The sequence below is a fragment of the Hypanus sabinus genome, chromosome 1 (genome assembly GCF_030144855.1).
Source record: "Hypanus sabinus isolate sHypSab1 chromosome 1, sHypSab1.hap1, whole genome shotgun sequence".
Lineage (NCBI taxonomy): Eukaryota > Metazoa > Chordata > Chondrichthyes > Myliobatiformes > Dasyatidae > Hypanus > Hypanus sabinus.
The window spans coordinates 102,840,930-102,860,977 of record NC_082706.1 but is presented as its reverse complement, the minus strand read 5'-3'; the positions used below and the strand labels follow the sequence as shown (position 1 = coordinate 102,860,977).

Sequence of the window (20,048 nt, the reverse complement as noted above, 5' to 3'; positions counted from 1 at the left end):
AGTGATCCCAAAATTTGGGATACCTACAGAGGTTAGCTCAGATAATGGTTCGGCTTTCATCCAAAAAGTGGTCAAGTTAGTACTACAAGCACTGAGAATAAAACAAGGATTTGGATGTGTGTACCACCCACAGCCACAGGGCATGGTGAAAAGAATTAATGGCACCCTAAAAGCCAAACTGAACAAAATTTGTGCAGAGACTAGACTCAACTGGGTTGATGCACTGCCGTTAGCATTAATGAGTTACTGCATGCAGACTAATCGAGTAACGTGTTTGACACCACATGAAATGCTAACTGGAAGACCCATGCCAGTGTCCCAAAGGAGAGGACCATATAAAGGTCCTAGTCTGAAACAATTGGAAATAGAGCTAAGACAATACATGCAGCAGCTAACTATAATACGTAAGTCTATCTATGCACAGGAAAAACAGAAAGAGCCGAAGACCATCCAAGGGGAAGGACCAATCAAACCAGGAGACCAGATCTACGTTCGAGCGTTTTGAAGAAGGTGGAATGAACCAAGAAGGGAAGGACCCTTTATGGTAACCAAGGCATCACCCACTGCGGTTCAAGTAGAAGGACGCTCCACCTGGTACCATCTCAATCACTGCACTAGAGCAGTCCCACAGGTAGCGCCAGGTGTGGAGCCTGAGGTAAGTGGTGAGGAGGTAACAGAGGGCAGACAAGAGGAACAAGGAGCCGACACTGCAACACAAGAGTTTGATCAGTTAGTAAGGGAAATCTTTGATAGGCCTGATGACCTTGAGGATGAGGTTGTGGATAGTAATACTCCTTCAGATAATGGGGACAGCTTGGGCACAACCAGTCTCGCCCCGTGGGATGACACACCCACACACTCCTGTGCAGATCTGGAAACCATCAACTTGGCAGATATGGCATGGGACTGCTGAAACGCCACAAAGTTTGAAAGGACGAAGTAAGAGAAGCACCACGCTCACTTCCCTACCATGGCAAAATAACACATGGTACCAATGGGCAAATTATATGGCAGGGACGAAGAAGAGACAGAATTGTTACCTGTGCTCAAGAGCAAGCCCCGCACAGCATGTAGTTCCCATGCCTTATAACTCCTCCACTTGCATGCGGTGGCGAAGAGAGCCCAGGGAACGATGCGAATGATGGTGTCCAGGTCCGGTTAGGGTTTGTTACATGAGGGTTTACTTTAAAGCAGATCCCTGCTATTGAAATTGTATGAACAATGCACCAATGTGCCCCTATTGGTGTATGCTATATCAGGCTTCCTCGCAGTTTAATCAAAGCAAGCTTGCCTCTGAATGCAATTACAGCAGACCATGGGCTATAAATAAAAGAAGCCAGACACCTACACTGGAACAGCTTATAACGCAGGATCATTTGAGTTATGAATGCTTCACGTGGGCGGGCGCTCGTCCGGTGGGCCATTTCAGAGGCAACTGCACTCAGATGTGGGAAGTAAACCCTGGTAGAAGACACATAATAGGTTCCCCTCCACCCGAAGATGCATTGGACGCCCAGACCATCCCCTTAGCAGCCACCTGGTGGCTGTGTGGAAAGGAGGGAGATCTGAGATTCACGCTTCCCCTCGATTGGGCAGGAACGTGTACGCATGTTATGTTACTTCAAGAAGTTATAGTATCCCCTGAAGTACAGTTCAACACTGACATCTCTGAGCAGCAGACACTACTACGAAAATGCAGAAAATATGAAAATATGTTCGGATTGACAATATAGGGCAACCAAGAGGTATACCTAACGAATTTAAGGCAAGGAATGAGATTGCTGCAGGCTGGGAAGCACTCATACCTGTAATAGGGATTAGCAAAAATGTTGAGTGGATAAATTACATATATTACAATCAACAGAGATTCATTAAATACACTGATGATGTGCTGGAGGCCTTAGGGCATCAGCTAGATGCAACTAGTAGAATGGCGTGGCAGAACAGGCAGGTAGCAGATTGGTTATTGGCAGAGAAAGGGTGTGTATGTGTGTAATGTTCGGGGAGCAGTGTTGCACTTTCATACCTAACAATACTAGCCCAGAGGGATCGTTCACTAGAGCAATGAACAAACTGAAGAACTTAAAGAAGGAAGTCAGACAGAATGCAGGGTTTGGACATCAGTTGTTTGACTGGTTAGACAGCAAATTAGGGGGATGGGGAGCATGGCTGACTAAAATAGCAATAACTATAGGTATTGTACTGTTGAGCTGTGTGATTATTCTGTGCTGTTTTCTTCCATGTCTCAAGTCTCTTGTATTGCGGGTGGCAGCAAGATGATTTTCGATGCTCCTGGAAATTGTTGAGTCAAGCCCGAAACAAGAAACAGCACCGATGATGTATTGTTACAGTCTGCACGACACTCAAGCTGAACCGAAGGGAGCTGATGATGTGGAAAATAGGCTGTAAAGGCTCACGAGTCTTTTCTCCTGTCTCAGATACGAAGGGACAGGTTTTTGGCTCAGCAGCCGAGGGAGATGCAAAGAATACTTTGAGTTCCAGGCATGGGAAATTATAGTTTGACCCAAGGTTTGGAAGTAAAAACTGGACTTTATTTCGGCTTTTGTGCACGGACTCTTAGTCTTCTCCCTCTGTGTGAGACCCTGTGGGTCTCAAAGAGGGGACTATTGGAAAATATATTGAAGAATGGCATTCGCGGCATTCACTATATAACCACGACTACTGAGTATTTACTATGCATTTATTGATTTACTAGATACATTGTATTCTTAGGTATGTGCTATGGCATTTAAGAACCTCTGTATTATTAGCAGAAATGTACGTAGCTGAAATGTACTCCATATATTATGAAATGGAGTGGCTTATGAAAAGATAACGGTGGCAGACAGGATGATAAAAACAGGCAATGGAATGTTAAGGGAGGCTAACTGAGAGATAACCATGGCCAGGAACAAGGGAGCACGTGGCCCAAGATGTGAACTGGGACATAATTTGACTGATTGGGTAAAGATAATAGTGGCAGGTCAGAAGGTAATATATTGATGATAAGTAGTTGTAGAGTGATTGGTTATGTTAATGCAACTAAGCTAAGAAGATTGCTATAAAACTGCTATGCACAAAGATCAGTGGGCAATCAGCGACTAGCTCACTGACTGTCTCAGCTTTGGTTTGCAAATTAAAGTTTAAAACTTCTTGAAGAATCTCCTGCGTCTCCTGGTCGTTTGTGAGAAATGAAAAACCACGACACAGTCAGGAGGAAGAATGGTGACTAGTTTCATTTCGTCCAAATCCAGAATGCTCACCATATCTGAATCATTTAAATGTGCACTCAATACAAGGCACAGAGCAGTCTGGAATTCTCCCAATTAGAAAGGCTTAGCATAAAACTGGACTCTTCCTTGAATGGGCAGGTTATGGGATGAGAGTTTGGGTAAGCTGGACTAGTCTCACTTGGACTTTAGAAGACTGGGTGAGGACCTAATACAAAACCCTGAGAGGTACTGTCAGGCTGGTGCAGACAAGATACTTACTCTTTGAGAATCTAGAACTGTTTAAAATAAGCTCATTTATTGAATATAGAACTGAGGTAACATCTTTCAGCAGCATGAGTGTTTGGAACTTTCTTCCTGAAGGGTCTTTGAATATTGTTAATGCATAAGTAGATAGGTATTCATAAGCAACAGGATGAAGGGTTATTGGGATAAATGGTAATGCAGAATTAAGGAATACAATTAACATCAGTCATGATCTTATTAAATGGCAGCACAGACCTGGAGCCATATGATTTACTCTTAATTTGATGGGTCTTTCTATAGATCTACAATTAGAACTCTAACGTTTTATCTGCACTGTGGCTGCATCACTTTTGGGTTTTCTTTTTCAGTATCATGCAATAGCGATACAAACTGAATGACGGATGCAGATTTACAGTATTGGTGAAAGAAGAGGTTAAAAAAAAATCAATGCCCTAAAACCTACTCAAATTTTGCTGCCAGTGTTGATTGAGGACTTGGGTGAACATCTTGCTGAACATAAATCCTGGGCCAAAGTTGGTTCGAGATCTGGGATCTTTATTGTTCTCCAAACAATTTTTTCCCTCCAAATTATACTATATACTGTATGCATCACTTGCTTGGTTACAAATCTCCATGTAAAAACAAGATTTTGCTGGTATGACTTCAACTTCCTTGAATTACTGAAGATGTAATGTGGTACTTTATAGCCTATCCAAACACAAAATGTAGTTTTGAAAGATCCATGTACTTACTGCAGTGGGATCCTTCAGGTGCAGTTGGGTAGCAGTCACTTGCTTAAATCCACCAGGATAACTGAAATTAAAATTGAATGTTTCAACAGTTTGCATTCTTACCTTTCTGTACCAAAAAGTCTGAAATATTTCTGATGATTTTACAGATATTGTTTCAACTTTCTTGTATTTGACATACTGCCATTGGTTTATATCAACCACTTGTGTCCTCGTGATAAATCAGATACTACAAAGATTCAAAAGATAAGGAGGAAAATCGGGGAAGAGAAATCAGGTGGTGAAAAAGAATGTACTTTGGGTTTGAAGTTTGCAGGAGGATTCCAATAGGGAGGGAATTACTTAGACTTCTAAACAATTCAGCAACGTAATCAAATAGAACTGTTAATCTATTTGCGACTCACCCACTGTGAGAGGAATACACCTTCTGTTCCCACTTATTTCCAGAGAATGCAATGTGTCTTGTATTTATCACCACAACATGGTCACCACAGTCACCTGGAAAGGAAATTCATAGAGTTAATTTGGTGGAAATTGACATCTAATTAGTCATGTCTGCACACACACACAACAGAGTAAATGGCAGCAAAATGACATTTACAAAAATATAAAAGTAGTGCAAAAAATGAATAATAAGGTAGCATTCATGGACCAGTCAGAGCAAAAGCAGCTGTGGGCATATTAAAGGATTTTCAAAGCTAAACCAATATAAAGACTCACATAGGTTGAAAAGGAGTTGGCACTGGAATGTTCCTATACCCTATCTGTATAAGATTTGCTCCACCTAGATTCTGAGCACCAGTTTGTATTTTTCTATGCCTTGCTACAAATTAAATCGGTAAGGAACCTGGTCATTTAATAATTTGCAATGGATCAAAACCATTTAAGTATAAATCATTCATATACAGTACCCTCATTAATTACTAATTGCTATTGCTTTTCAGTGAAACAAGTCAGAATAGCAATTAACTGCTAAAAAAAAGACTTCCTGCAAGAAGAATTATACAAAAAGGTACATTTTGAAAACTTTAAAAAATCCTCTTCAGCATGATTAAATGAAAAAATATGTGGATATGAAAATATTACAGCAGGCTGCAGCACTGTAAGATGAACTCAATTTTTAATTTTCTTTGGCATTTGAAGTACCTATAAATTAGAACAAAAATATAACTTTTCAGCATTTTGAGCTGAACTCTAGCAGTTTTCAGAGAGCAGTCACCATCGAAGCTTTTACTGTTCCCAGTTTGCTGTATGCTCAAGGAAAAACTTAAGTGTTGGGTATCAGAAAATTCAACAGCAAACAAATTATAGAAGTTGACAGCAGCGGAAGGCAGCAAGGCACAAATTTATGCATAGTCCTGCTGAGACCTAACCAGTAATTCAAGAAAGTACAAGCCTGATCCCTTAGATTATATATTCAATGCTTTTATTTCCTAACCCAAGAAACCAATATAAAAGCAGAAAAGGCTGGAAAAAGAGTTATTATCTTAGGATGGTGATCATTCATTAGAATTTGTATTAACTTTCATGGTGTTTTAAACACCTCAGCAATCTAATAATGCTCTAAAAATACCACCACCATCAAAGTGAAAGTTGAGTTTATTGTCATATGCACAATTACATGTTTGCACAGGTGTAATGAAAAACTTACTTGTAGCAGCATTACAGGCACATGGCATCAAATAAGCAGCACTCATAAGAAACACAAAAACTAAACTTAAGTTATGCACAATTATTACTAGAAACAACACAATTAAACCAAAAATAAAACAAAGTATTTTATAATACCAAGTATCAAAGTGGTCATAGTGTTATCAGATAAGGTGGTTAGAGTTGCGCTGGTTGTTTCAAGAACCAAATAGTTGATGTGAAGTAGGTATTCTTGATCCAAGTTGTGTGGGAATTCAGGCTTCTGTACCTTCTGACAGATGGTAGCTGCAAGAAGATGGCCTGGCTTGGATGATGGGGGCCTTTGATGGCTAAAGGTGAAAACTGACATCCATCTTATGCAGAGAGAGTAATGATCAAACTTAGCTTTCTCCTGAGATACTGACTATCACAGAAGCTAAGTGGACAGAAGCTAAGTGGACTGAGCGGAACCAGCTAAAGACCCTCAGAATTGTATACTGCATACATACTTTGATAATAAATGAACCTTTCATAATGGAATTAACACAGATAGCCAACTCAGTCAGCTGAATGACCTATTTCCATGCTGCACAACTCTGTAAGCTGTTAGAGCTATAATTTGTTTTAGAGGAAAAGTTTATACCATTGCTTCCTATACCTGAGCTCAGGACATTTGTATGAACTGAAAATAATGGACCACTGAAGGCAGTATCCCAACATTTCACCCAGACTGAAGCCATCTAGCCAGTACCTCAGTTTGTCATCACTGGTTCCAGACGTACAACACCATTTTCCCTATAATTTCTATGGAAAAAAATAAAAACTGATTAGCATCAGCGATAGGTTGTATTTACAGTGAGAGAGTGAAACTGACCTCTCTGAATATGTAGATGTGAAAATCTGTGTCCATTCAAATTAGGTTAGGACCTGATAATGCCGTGTTCATCCTTCATGGAAGAGATTTGGGTGACTTGCTTTAAGATGGGGAATAAAGAGAAAGCACCAACTGCCATTGACGCAGGGAGGGCCTCAGCTAAGCTACTTACTTTATATTGTATGTGGTGTGCTCAGTGTGGTGTAACCTCAGCCACAGGGTGGACCTACTTCATATTCAACTCTACCTGTGACGATACCATGATGAACTTTTCTGTCAACCTCACACTGGCCCCCCCCCCCACCCCACTCAAGAAATTGATGACTTAAACTTGATGCTGCTAGGGTAGAAATTCTCAAAAAGGAAACCTAGTCAATGACATTTTCCTCTTCAAATTCACTCAGATCAACATCATGCTGCAAATTGTAAATGACTAACTTAGCAGCTAGCTAGTGTCATGGAGAAAAAAAACATTTACTTTATTTCAAATTTATTGCAACTGCTACCATCGAAAGAGTCAGACTACAATTTTTCAAATGTCAAAAATATTTACTAAACAGTGAAAGAATGTCAGCAGCAAATTCAAACACCACTTGACAGTTTGTAAGTTCCAAAAAATGAAAAGAATAAATAGCAAACCTAGGAATTTATGGCAAAGTCAAGCCATCATGTCCATGTCAGCTGAACAACAACCCTCAATCAGGCTAAAGTCTTGCATTTCATCACAATCTGAGAAACATGGTTAAACAGAACCTCCTCTAACAGAGGATGACTGAAATTTTAAAGGGAAAAAGTCCTTGTAGTTGCAGAGACAGATTTGTCAAAGTTGTTTTTGTAAGCAAACACAGAATGCTGAAATAGACAGTTGTTTGAGGACTAACTGAAAAGATCAGCCTAATATGGCAAGGTTTCAAATTTTGCTTTTAACCACAGTTTAACATTTACATTCTAGTGTCAGCATATTACGGTATATTTCAGTAAAAGCAAATTTTGACAATGACAAATCTAGCTTCACATACACTTCCTCCCTCACCACCATTTAGGGCCCCAGACAGTCCTTCCAGGTGAGGCGACACTTCACCTGTGAGTCGGCTGGTGTGGTATACTGCATCCGGTGCTCCTGGTGTGGCCTTTTATATATTGGTGAGACCTGAGACAGACTGGGAGACCGTTTCGCTGAACACCTATGCTCAGTCCGCCAGAAAAAGCAGGATCACCCAGTGGCCACACATTTTAATTCCACGTCCCATTCCCATTCTGATATGTCTATCCATGGCCTCCTCTATTGCCAAAATGAATCCAAACTCAGGTTGGAGGAACAACACCTTATATACCGGCTGGGTAGCCTCCGACCTGATTGCATGAAAATTGACTTCTCTAACTTCCGTTTATGCCCCTCCTCCCCTTCTTACCCCATCCCTGACATATTTAGTTGTTTGTCTGTTCTCCATCTCCCTCTGGTGCTTCCCCCCCACCTTCTTTCTCCCGAGGCCTCCCGTCCCATGATCCTTTCCCTTCTCCAGCTCTGTATCACGTTCGCCAATCACCTTTCCAGCTCTTAGCTTCATCCCACCCCCTCCAGTCTTCTCCTATCATTTCGCATTCCCCCTCCCCCCACTACTTTCAAATCTCTTACTATCTTTCCTTTCGGTTAGTCCTGATGAAGGGTCTCGGCCCGAAACGTCGACAGTGCTACTCCTTATAGATGTTGCCTGGCCTGCTGTGTTCACACTTAATCTTATAGTTCTTATAACTTGGCTTTCAGTTTCTTAAAGTGCATTTCTTGTTACAATCAAAAGAACCAAGATATTATACCAGGCTTGACTCCAGGTGGCAAACATATTGTAGAGCACAATGCACAGCTGCCCTCAAAGTAGCAATAGAGACAGTGATCTCAATTGTTCAGAGTGTTGAATATAGTACTAAGTGAATAGCAAAGCAATGGGGAATACTATAACAGGGCTTTGGATGAAGAAACAAGTGTAAGTAAATCTCAGCCATTGAAACAGTACAACCAAATTAACTCTAGAATATCCTTTTGATCTTTTGTGCCCCTGCCAGCACTTGAACGAAATAAGCCAAAACTAACACTGCTGCGCTGTTCCCTTCTCCACAGCCCAGAAGCATCAATGGTTCCAAATATCTATCCAATGTTTCCTTAATAGACTGCAAAAACAAGGATAAGTTAATATCATTTCACCTTCAGGAAGCCTTGTTTATTTTTTTAGGCTTTCTGAACCAGTTAAGCAAAAAGTGGAAAATAAATAAGGACACTATTAGTTCAAAAATGTTATACTTTTGTGGATTAAGAGGTAATATGTTTTCCTTTGTGCAAAGACTTCTATTATATTTGCCTGAACTATGATTTGAGAAGCTCTGTTAAAGCTTCAATTGAAAAAATTTCCAAGACTGAATTCAACATTTAAGAATCTAAACATGTACAAGTACTTGCATCATTATCATTACAACTACAAATCAATTACAACTATCAACAACTATCATGTCAACATACAAATTGACTGAATATTTTTGTACAATTTTCAGGCTATTCTGAGGTTCTATATAATAAAACATTGTATAAATTCCTACAGTAATTCTTTCACCACTGTGAGCTGTTCAAAAGTTATGAGAAGGGAAGACAAACAATCTGTGACAAATTGTACATAACTCAATGTACAACCACAGACATTAAAAAAATGTGCATAGACTGGTCAAATTACCTGCTGCTGACTGATAAACACAGAAAGGTCAGTAGCACCGTCTCACTAGTTTCAATAAAGACTAGGACCCAAATTTTGCAAACAGAAGCAAAATGACAGCATTCACTACTTAGCTCAGCGAGAAAATGCATATGCCTTTAATAATATTCCCACTGCAAAGTAAGACATCCTGTGACAAAGCTTTACCAAGTTGTCCTTTATACCTGACTTGAAAGTTTAATCACAGGAATAGGCTAACGCAATCACTTCCAAAATCAGAAAATAAAACTGATACTAGGTACATTCCCAGGTAAGCTACACTTCCTATTTCTTAAAACCATTCTGTGTATTTCTAAAATAGTCAAGAACAAAAAACAAATTAAATCCAGAAAAAACAAAAAAAAATCTAAAGCATCTAATTCACAATCTTATTAGATAATAACAAACCCAGTCTTTTTAAATGAGCAAGCAGTTATCTGGGTCTCTTTGGCTGTTCATTTCCATAAGATCAATAGGATCAACACACACAAGATGCTGGAGGAACTCAGCAGGTCAGGCAGCATCTATGAACATGAATAAACAGATGACATTCTGGGCCAGGACCATTCTTCAAGATAACTATACTCTCCACACTACAGGGCTTTAATCTATGTGGTCACTCTTATTGGACTCCATTCTGAGATCGATATTAGGATCTAATTTAAAGCAGATTTACTTCTTTGAATATGCACACCCACATAGTGATGCCAGACACTGGTAGTTTTTGGCATTATATGCTTTCTGGGTGAAAGTGTAAACTGACTACCTAAACTTGAAGAAAAATATCCAACAGTAGTCACAAAGAAAGATTTCAAGACTGTGTCGTCTATTGCAGTGGTCCCGAACCACTGGGCCACAAAGCATGTGCTACCAGGCCATGAGGAAACGATATGATTTGGTGGTATCAGCTGCACCTTTCCTCATTCCCTGCCATGCCCACTGTTGAACTTGAACGCACGCAAGGTCAGCAGTCAGTACGAGTAAAAAAAATGTTGCTTGAGAGTTTCTTTGGAAGAGGTGGTAAGGGATATAAAAGGTCTAACAATGATGATAACACAGAGGCAGCTGAGGCCGAGACTGCAAAAAAAAGCTTCCTTCAACAGAAAATACGATGAGTCGTACATAAAATATGGCTTTATTGCGACCGGGACTCGCATGCTCCAAGCTCCCTGTGTGTGAAATGTGGAGACAAGCTGGCTAATAAGGCAATGAAGCCCAGGGCTCACACTGATTCACCGATATTGGTGTGTTGCAATGACTTTATATGTTCATATGAGGAAAATATGTGCTGTGTGTTTAATATCCAAACGTTACTCGAAATGTTACGATGCTATTAACTTATCACTATATTCATGGGAGGGAAATATACGCTGTGTGTTTAATATTAAATTTGTTAGATAAACCCTTTTAGACACGAAATTGAGTGTATTAACCACTTATAAGTGACTTATAGTTTCACCTATATTCCAGTCGTGATTAACACCCTGTCAGTCTACAAGAATATTGTCAATATTAGACTGGTCCACAGTGAAATAAAGGTTGGGGACCCCTGGTCTATTGAAAGTCGCAGATAGTATGGACATTGAGAGGATGTTTCCTATAATGGGGGAGTCTAGGACCAGAAGGCACAGGCTCAGAAGAGAAGGACACCCCTGTAGAACAGAGATGAGACATAATTTCTTTAATCAAATGTGGTGAATCTGTGGAGTCCATTGCCACAGATGCTGTGGAAGCCAAGTCATTAGGTATATCTAAAGCAGAGGTTGTTAGGTTCTTGATCAGTCCAGACGGCAAAGGTTACAGGGAGAAGGCAGGAGAATGGAGTTGAGGGGAATAATAAATCAATCATGACAGAATGGCAGAGCAGACTCAATAGGCCAAATTGTGTAATTCTCCACCTATATATTATAGCCTAATGCTCACAAATATTGCTATATTCACACTTCTGTGCTTATCTCCACAAGGTTCCCATGCTTGCAAACACATTTTCAAGGTCTAATCATCATCTTAAATCCTTCAGCTTCCTTATCTCAACCCATCTGATGGGGGGGGGGGGGGGCGGTGCAGGAAGAAGAGAATGGAGGGGTGGGATAGATATCCTGTAACTAAGTCCCACTGAGCTATCTGCTCTTCTAACTCTATATCAGCTGTCTAGTTGCAGTCTTGTACATCTGTAATAAATTACTCATTGCTTACTTTCCTACACTGCTTCATTAATATTAAACATGATTATCAGATGTTCATGTCCAAGTTAGATTATTAATACTTTTGATGAAGGGCACAGTGTAAGTAAGGAAATTAGATTTGTAAGTAATATAGTAGTAGTTGGTGACTTTAACCTATAAATGGACTGGGCAAACTAAATTAGTGGTTGGGTTGAGTTGTTCTCCAATCATGGCAATCCATTTGCAAATGTTTCACTGTACAAGGAGCACTGCAGTAGACATCATCAGTGCGCTGTTCATTTTTGACCTGGTTGAATTGAATTGACTATTTCTTACATCCCTCACATGCAAGGAGTAAAAATCTTTACGTTATGTATCCACCTAATTGAGCAATCATAGTAATTTATAATAATTTAAAATAAATAGAACCGTCAATGTGACATGGAATTCAAATCAGCGTGAGTTAAACAGTCTGATGGCCTGGTGGAAGAAGCTGTCCCAGAGCCTTTTGGTCCTGGCTTTTATGCTGCGGTACCGATTCCCGGATGGTAGCAGCTGGTTGGGATGACTCGGGTCCCCAATGATCCTATGGGTCCTTTTTACACACCTGAATCATGGGAAGTTCACAACTACAGATGCACTGGGCTGTCCGCTCCATTCTCTGCAGAGTCCTGCAATTAAGGGAAGTACAGTTCCCATACCAGACAGTGATGCAGCCAGTCAAGATGCTCTGAATTGTGCCCCTGTAGAAAGTTCTTAGGTTTAGGGGGCCTTACCAAACTTTCTCAACCATTTGTGGTGAAAGAGGCACGGTTGTACCTTTTTCACCACAGCTGGTGTGTACAAACCACGTGAGGTCCTCAGTGATGTGGATACCGAGGAGCTTAAAGCTGTTCACCCTCTCAACCCCAGATCCATTGACGTCAATAGGGTTAGCCCGACTCCATCCCTCTTGTAGTCCACAACCAGCTCCTTTGTTTTTGCGACATTGTGGGAGATGTTTTCTTGTCACAACTGTGTCAGAGATGACTTCTTCCCTGTAGGCCACCTCGTTTTTGCTTGAGATAAGGACAATCAATGTAGTGTTGTCGGCAAATTTAATTAACAGATTAGAGCTGTGGGTGGCGACACAGTCATGGGTATACAGGGAGTAAAGGAGGGGACTCAGTACACAGCCCTGAGGGGCTCCGATATTGAGAGTCAGAGGGTTGGAGGTGAGGGAACCCACTCTTACAACCTGCTGGTGATCTGACAGGAAGTCCAGGATCCAGATGCGAAACGCAGGGTCAAGGCCGAGGTCTCTGAGCTTCTTGTCAAACCTGGATGGAACTATGGTGTTGAATGTTGAACTATAGTCCAAGAACAGCATTCTCACATAAGCAGCCTTCTCCATATGTGTAAGGACAGTATATAGAGCAGTCATCTGTCGATTGGATCTGTCGGTAGGTGAATTGTAAGGGGTCCAGTTTGCATGGTAGCATACTGCAGATGTAGTCCTTGACCAGCCTCTCAAAGCATTTGCTTATTCTTGAGGGGAGTGTGACAGGATGCCAGTCGTTCAGGCATGCTACCTTGGTCTTCTTTGGTACAGGGACGATGGTGGATAATTTGGAGTAGAAGGGCACTCCTCCAAATGTTTGGCCTTTATATACTTAACTATCTGCTGATCAGCCGATGCTGGCAAAATTCCAGCCCACAATGCACCTATGCCATAATTGAGCTTCTGTAAAAACAACCAATCAGCTGATTGACAAGCATTATAAAGGCCAAGCATTTGGAGTTCACACCACAACCGGACAGCACAGTGATGATGGCTCCTTGTATCATGATGAAATGTTTGCAAGTAGATTGCCCAGACCAGAGAACAACTCAACCCAATCAACAACCGTCATAGCTACACATTTTCCGAGTTATTTCCAAACTAAATTAGTATTGACAATAGTGGGATAATATTTCTGGAATGCATAGCAAATTGATTTCTTGGTCAATATGTTTATATCAGTAGGGAGCAGGCTGAGTAGAGTGTAACAAGAAAAAAATGAATAACTGTTGTAAATAAGACCATAAGAAACAGGAAAGAATTAGACCATTCAGCCCAATGAGTCTGCTCTGTCCTCCCATCATGGCTGTTTTATTTTCCGTCTCAACTCCTGCCTTTTCACTTGTAACTTAACTAGTTAAGAACTTATCAACCTCCACTTTAAATGTGCCCAATGACTTGGCGGGCTGCAATCATCATGAAAGGTTGTACATTGGTGATGCAGCACAAGATTTAAAAAGAGCTCTACTGCATTCTGAGGGCTGCAGTCAGCGCAAGGTTTTAAAAGAGATTTAGTGCTTTCAGCTCTTTTTGGCGGGCTGCCATCAGTGTGAGAAGTCATTCATTGGTGACAGTGCCAGGTTTAAAAAGAGTTCTGGTGCGTTGGCTATTTTCAGCAGACAGCAATTAGCGCGAGGTCTCTCGATGATGATGCACCGTGAGGTTTAAAAAGTGCTTTTGAGTCCTTTTGGCGGGCTGCACTTAGCACAGGAGTTCATTTGTTGGTGATGCAGCACAAAGTTTAAAAAGGAGCTGTGCTTTCAGTTCCTTTTGACGGGCTGCAATCAGCATAGGTTCCAATAAAAAGAAGGGAGGTGTAAGTGGAGCATCCTTTCTGTGAGTGGATAACATTAGAGTGGCCAGACTTTGGCTCAACAGGCTTGAGCAAGCACAGGCCGAAGTTCTAAGTAACTTCATTTTTTTTTCAGTTAGCACATATCTAGTGCGCTGAGAATGGGTCCAGATTCTGTGCTACATTTTTGTGTGTGATGTAAGAACTCTGGGCGACATCCAGTCTCCCTGATAACTACATCTGCATGAAGTGCACCAAGCTGCTGACTGTGTTAAAGAACTGGAGCTGCAGCTTGATGACCTTTGGCTCATACAGCAGAATGAGGAGGTAATAGATAGCAGTTAGAGGGATGGATTCACAACCAAGTTTCAGCAGGCAGGAACCTGGGTGGCTGTCAGGAGAGGGAATGGGAATAGGCAGTCAGTGAAGAATACCCTTGTGGATGTTTCCCTCAATAATAAATATACCGCTTCGGATAACTCTGGGGGTCGGGGGTCAACCTATCTGGGGAAGCCACAGCAAACAGGTCTCTGGCACTGAGTCTGGCTCTTTGGCTCAGGAGGGAAAGGGGTTTCCATAATTAGAGGAGCAGAAAGCAGATTCTGTGGATGTGAAATGGACACTTCGATGGTATGCTGCCTCCCTGTTGACTCAGGGATATCTTGGATCGGGTCCATGGCTTTCTAAAGGGGGAGATTGGACAGCCAGAAGGCTTGGTACATATTGGTACCAACAACATATTTCCACATACTTCCTTGCAATCTGTTTGGCATCAGGTTTAATATCAGTGACATCTATCATGAAATTTGTTGTTTTGCGGCAGCAGTATCTTGCAATACATAATAAAAACTATTCATTACAATAAGTGATATATATGTTAAAATGTTAAATAAGTATGCAAAAAGAGAGAAAAAGAAGTAGTGAGGTAGTGTTCATGGGTTCAACGTGCATTCAGAAATCTGGTGATAGAGGGGAAGAAGCTATTCCTGAACCTTTGAGTGTATGCCTTTAGGCTCCTGTACCTCCTCCATGGAGGTAGCAGTGAGAAGAGGGCATGTCCTGGGGGATGGGGGTCCTTAATAATGTATGCTACCTTTTTGAGGCATCGTCTTTTGAAGATGTTCTTGATGCTGGTGAGGCTAGTGCCCATGATGGAGCTAGCTGAATTTGCAACTTCCTGTACCTCTATTGGATCCTGTGCAATGCCCCCCCCAGCCAAACGCACCCCACTCCCCTCCCCCCCCCCCCCGCCATACCAGACAGTAATGCACCAGTTAGAATGCTCTCCATGGTACACCTGAAGAAATATGTAAGAGTCTTTAGTGATATCTCAAGTCTTGTCAAATTCCTGATGAAATACAGTACATAGCTATAAAAGTTCCTAGTTCTCTACTGCCCATTCAATCTGGTGATAACTTATACCTATCATTAACAATATTACCCAAATAAAGAGAGTTTTGTTTTGTAGAGTAGATACAGAAGGAATGATTTCACTTGTGGAGAAGAGTACAAGTAGAAACCATCAAGGTAAGACAGTTATCTTAAATTACAATAGAAAACTTAGGGGGATGTCACGTGATGACTTAGGATCGAGACGTTGGGAATCCAGCTCCCTCTTAAAAAGTAATGAAATAGGGTTTAAATGAAGAAGAGTTAACAAATATCTACTAGAAACTATTTATAAGTAACTCAGGATCATCTTTTGATATGGCTCCTAAACCCAAACAGAAGAAAGCTACTGCTTCAAAGACTGCACAAATCGGCAGGGAAAAAGGCCTAACCGTATCGGTGAAGCCTCGGACTCAAGTTGGATCTCCTCCCGGCGAAGTGCATGGCACTTCTGATGATGCGGGACAGGAAGTTGCAGTAATGTTGGCGGTCTCTAAGAAGACACGGCAAGAACAACGCATGCGCGAAGAAACAAGTATGCATGAACAGATATTAACAAAACTACAAATCCCAACTATGGCTAGAAGTGAAACTGGAAGTGAATTGAAAGTGGAGTCAGACTCTTTGGGAAATTCAGAGGAAGAAGAAGAGGAAAAGAAAGTGGAGATTAAAGGAGACATAAAAGATATCCTGATATATATTATGAATGAATTAAAAGCTATAAGGATGCAGAATACACTCGATAATGTGGTGGAAAAACAAAAGAAGAGGGATAATAAAGTTAAAGAGATGGAAGTAAAAGTTGAAGAAAACACTGAAAGAATAGATAAGATAGAAGACAATAATCTTGCCTGGACAATAGAAAGAAAACGGATGTTGGAAAAAATAGATGCGCTTGAAAACTCAAGTAAACGAAATAATTTCAAAATTGTTGGTCTTATGGAAGGTACAGAGGGAGAAAATCCAATAAAATTCTTTCAAGAATGGATTCCAAAAATTTTGGAAATGAAAGGAGGAAGCCAAGTAACTGAAATTGAAAGAGCACACAGAGCTTTAAGACCAAGACCTCAACAAGATCAAAATCCAAGATCAATTTTGATAAAATGCTTAAGGTACCAAGATAAAGAAATGATCTTGAAGGCAGCTGCTCAAGGTGCTAAAAAGAGAAATGGGCCATTGACAATAGAAGGGAAAAGAGTTTTTTTTTATCCAGACATAAGTTACAATCTTCTGAAGAGGCGGAAGGAGTTTAATCCAGTGAAAAAATCTTTATGGGAAAAGGGCTATAAATTTTTATTGAGCTATCCAGCAAAATTGATAATTTTCCTGGATAACGAAGAAAGAAGATTTTTCGTTGACTATCAGAAAGCGGAGAAATTTGTACAAGAATTACCTGATGTCCACAAAGGGAAGTAAAGAATTATAGAAATGAAATGGACTAATGATGAAGACTGAAACAAGGATGGATTTGACAGACATTTATAAAAAAAAAGTAGTTGAGGAGTATTAATTGGGAGTAGAGACATTAATTATTTTCTTTCTTTTCTTCATTAATATATTTTCTTTTTTTTTGCGGGGAGCTGGAGGAGCTCCTGATCAATGGCTGCGAGTTTCATGTGTGTAATCATGGCGATTGCCATGACCCGTAAAATGGAGGGGGGGGGTAATGTTGTGTTTTTTTTATTCGCAACATTAGTGGGGGGGTACTTTGTTTTTTTTTATATATATTAGTTACCTTTCTATTTTTCTTCTTTTTTGCCTGGATGGTTGGGGAGAGACTCATAGCAACATGGAGAATTTTAAAGAGTTCCCAAGGTATTATGAATGACTAATTTACTTAATTTTTTAAGTTTTAATGCTAATGGAATTAATGGACCTGTGAAAAGAAAAAGAGCTTTAACATATTGTTATGTCCGCAGCCCCCTCCTTTGTGAGAATTGCAAGAGCACTAGTTGAGGGGGGGGTCAGTAGACCCAGGAAGTGGGAGAGAGAGACGTGCCGAATACCGCGTTCCACCGGGATGCAAAATAAGGCAGCATTAACTATTGTCTCATGGAAACCACGTGTAAAGCCCTCGGGCAAAGTGGGCTGGTTGAGAGAGAGATTGCATCCTCCTAACCTGATTGACACCTGAGACCCCGTGAGGAAGTATAAAGGAGGGTCTGGGGGGGGGGGGGGGGGGACAACCCCTTCAGACACACCAGGAGACACGATAGCGATCCCGTTGTAGCGGGAAGACATTTTGAAGGAAGCCACTTGCATTAGATTCTGGGCTTGGAATCTGTGGCTGGAATCACGGAAAACCGCTTTTAGCTAACAACGGGGAAGCCCGCTCCCCTGATTCAACGGATTTGCCTCATAAAGACCAGGGCAAGTTTTTCTTTTCTCACCAATCTCTCTCTCTCTCCAACAAGTGAAAACCCAGAGACCCCCGCCCCCACCCCGAAAGCCAGAAGCATGCAGGAATTTGAGTGACTTTTATATTTCCATTGGACACTATATTATCTCCTAGACAAACGATCGAGCTGTTTCTTATTGATAGTTATTATTAGACCCGCGCTTTTAGATTAAGTAATGACTACGTATATTTGAGTGTTTGTATTAATCTTATGTTTGTGCCCCTTTCATAAATAAAGACTTTTAAAAATAGTACCATCAGACTTCAACGGACCTCTCTATCTTTGCTGGTAAGTGATCCCATTACTGGATTATATAACAATATATTAAAAAAAATTAAAGATGATATAGCTTTTTTACAAGAAACACATTTAACAGAAACAGAACATAAGAAATTAAAGAGGAATTGGGTTGGAAATGTCATTGCAGCTTCAATTAATTCAAAATCAAGAGGAGCTGCAATTTTGGTTAATAAATCTTTACCAATTAAAATACAAAATGTAATAATTGATTCTGTGGGGAGATATGTGATTATACATTGTCAAATATTTTCAGAATTATGGACTTTTATGAACATTTATGCACCAAATGAAAATGATGCACAATTCATACAAAAAGTTTTTTTGAACTTGGCTGATGCACATGATAAAATATTAATAGGTGGAGATTTTAATTTTTGTTTAGATCCAGTTTTGGATAGGTCAACTAAAGTTGCTACAAAATCAAAAGTAATAAAACTAACTTTATTATTAATGAAAGACTTAAACCTGATTGATATATGGAGAAAAATTTATCCAAGAGAAAGAGATTACTCATTTTATTCAAATAGACAAAACTTACTCAAGGATTGATTTTTTTTATTATCAAAAAATATTCAAGATAGAGTGAAAAGTGTGGAATATCAAGCAAGAATACTGTCAGATCATTCCCCCTTGATAATGACAATGATAATGATGGATAAGGAGGAATCAATTTATAGATGGAGATTTAATTCAATTTTATTAAAACGTCAAGATTTTTGTGATTTTATGAAAAAACAGATTCAATTTTTTTTGGATACAAATTTACATTCAGTTGAGGATAAAATTGTACTATGGGAAGTGATGAAAGCATATTTAAGGGGTCAGATTCTAAGTTTTATATCTAAAATTAAGAAGGAATACATGGCAGAAATAGATCAATTGGAAAAAGATATCATAAAGTTAGAAAAAGAATCTCAAAGATATATGACAGAAGGAAAACGAAGACAACTTGTTAATAAAAAACTACAAAATAATACACTCCAGACATATTGTACAGAAAAAGTAATTATGAGAACTAAACAGAAATATTACGAATTAGGTGAAAGATCACATAAAATTCTTGCTTGGCAGTTGAAAACAGAACAGGCTTCTAAAACAATAAATGCAATTAGAACAAGTGTAAATAAGGTTACTTATAAACCTTTAGAAATTAATGAAACTTTAAAATTTTATACTGAATTTTATATCAGAATTACAAAATAAGATTGCTGAGATAAATAAATTTTTATCACAAATAACCCTTCCAAAATTAAATTTGGAAGAACAGAAAGGATTAGATATGCCCTTTACATTAAAAGAGATTGAAGAAGCTTCAGGATCACTTCAGGGTAATAAATCCCCAGGAGAAAATGGTTTTCCTCCTGAGTTTATAAAAAATTTAAAGATTTATTAATTCCTCCTTTTATGGAATTAATATACCAAGTGGAAAGAATGCATAAATTCCCACAATTTTTTTTAACAGCGATCATAACTGTATTGCCAAAAAAAAGATAGAGATCCTTTAAAACCAACATCATATAGGCCTATTTCTTTGTTGAATACAGATTATAAAATAATAACAAAAGTTTTATCTAATAGAATATCTAAATATTTACCAAAATTAATACATATGGATCAAACAGGTTTTATTAAAAACAGACAATCAATGGATAATATAACCCGGTTACTTAGTATAATTCATTTGGCACAAAAAAGAGAGGAAATGAGTGTGGCAGTT

General features: G+C 39.6%; 1 protein-coding gene across 2 annotated transcripts in view; it reads right to left on the bottom strand.

The window, feature by feature from the left end:
• Positions 1-20,048, bottom strand: part of mrpl13 (mitochondrial ribosomal protein L13) — a 110,444-nt gene that overhangs the window by 61,193 nt on the left and 29,203 nt on the right. For both annotated transcript variants that reach the window (XM_059973117.1, XM_059973107.1), the window contains exons 3-4: positions 4,630-4,723; positions 4,229-4,289 (exon numbers count right to left, since the gene is read on the bottom strand). In XM_059973117.1, the coding sequence (XP_059829100.1) occupies positions 4,229-4,289; positions 4,630-4,723 (155 nt within the window). The remainder of the gene's footprint in view (positions 1-4,228; positions 4,290-4,629; positions 4,724-20,048) is intronic.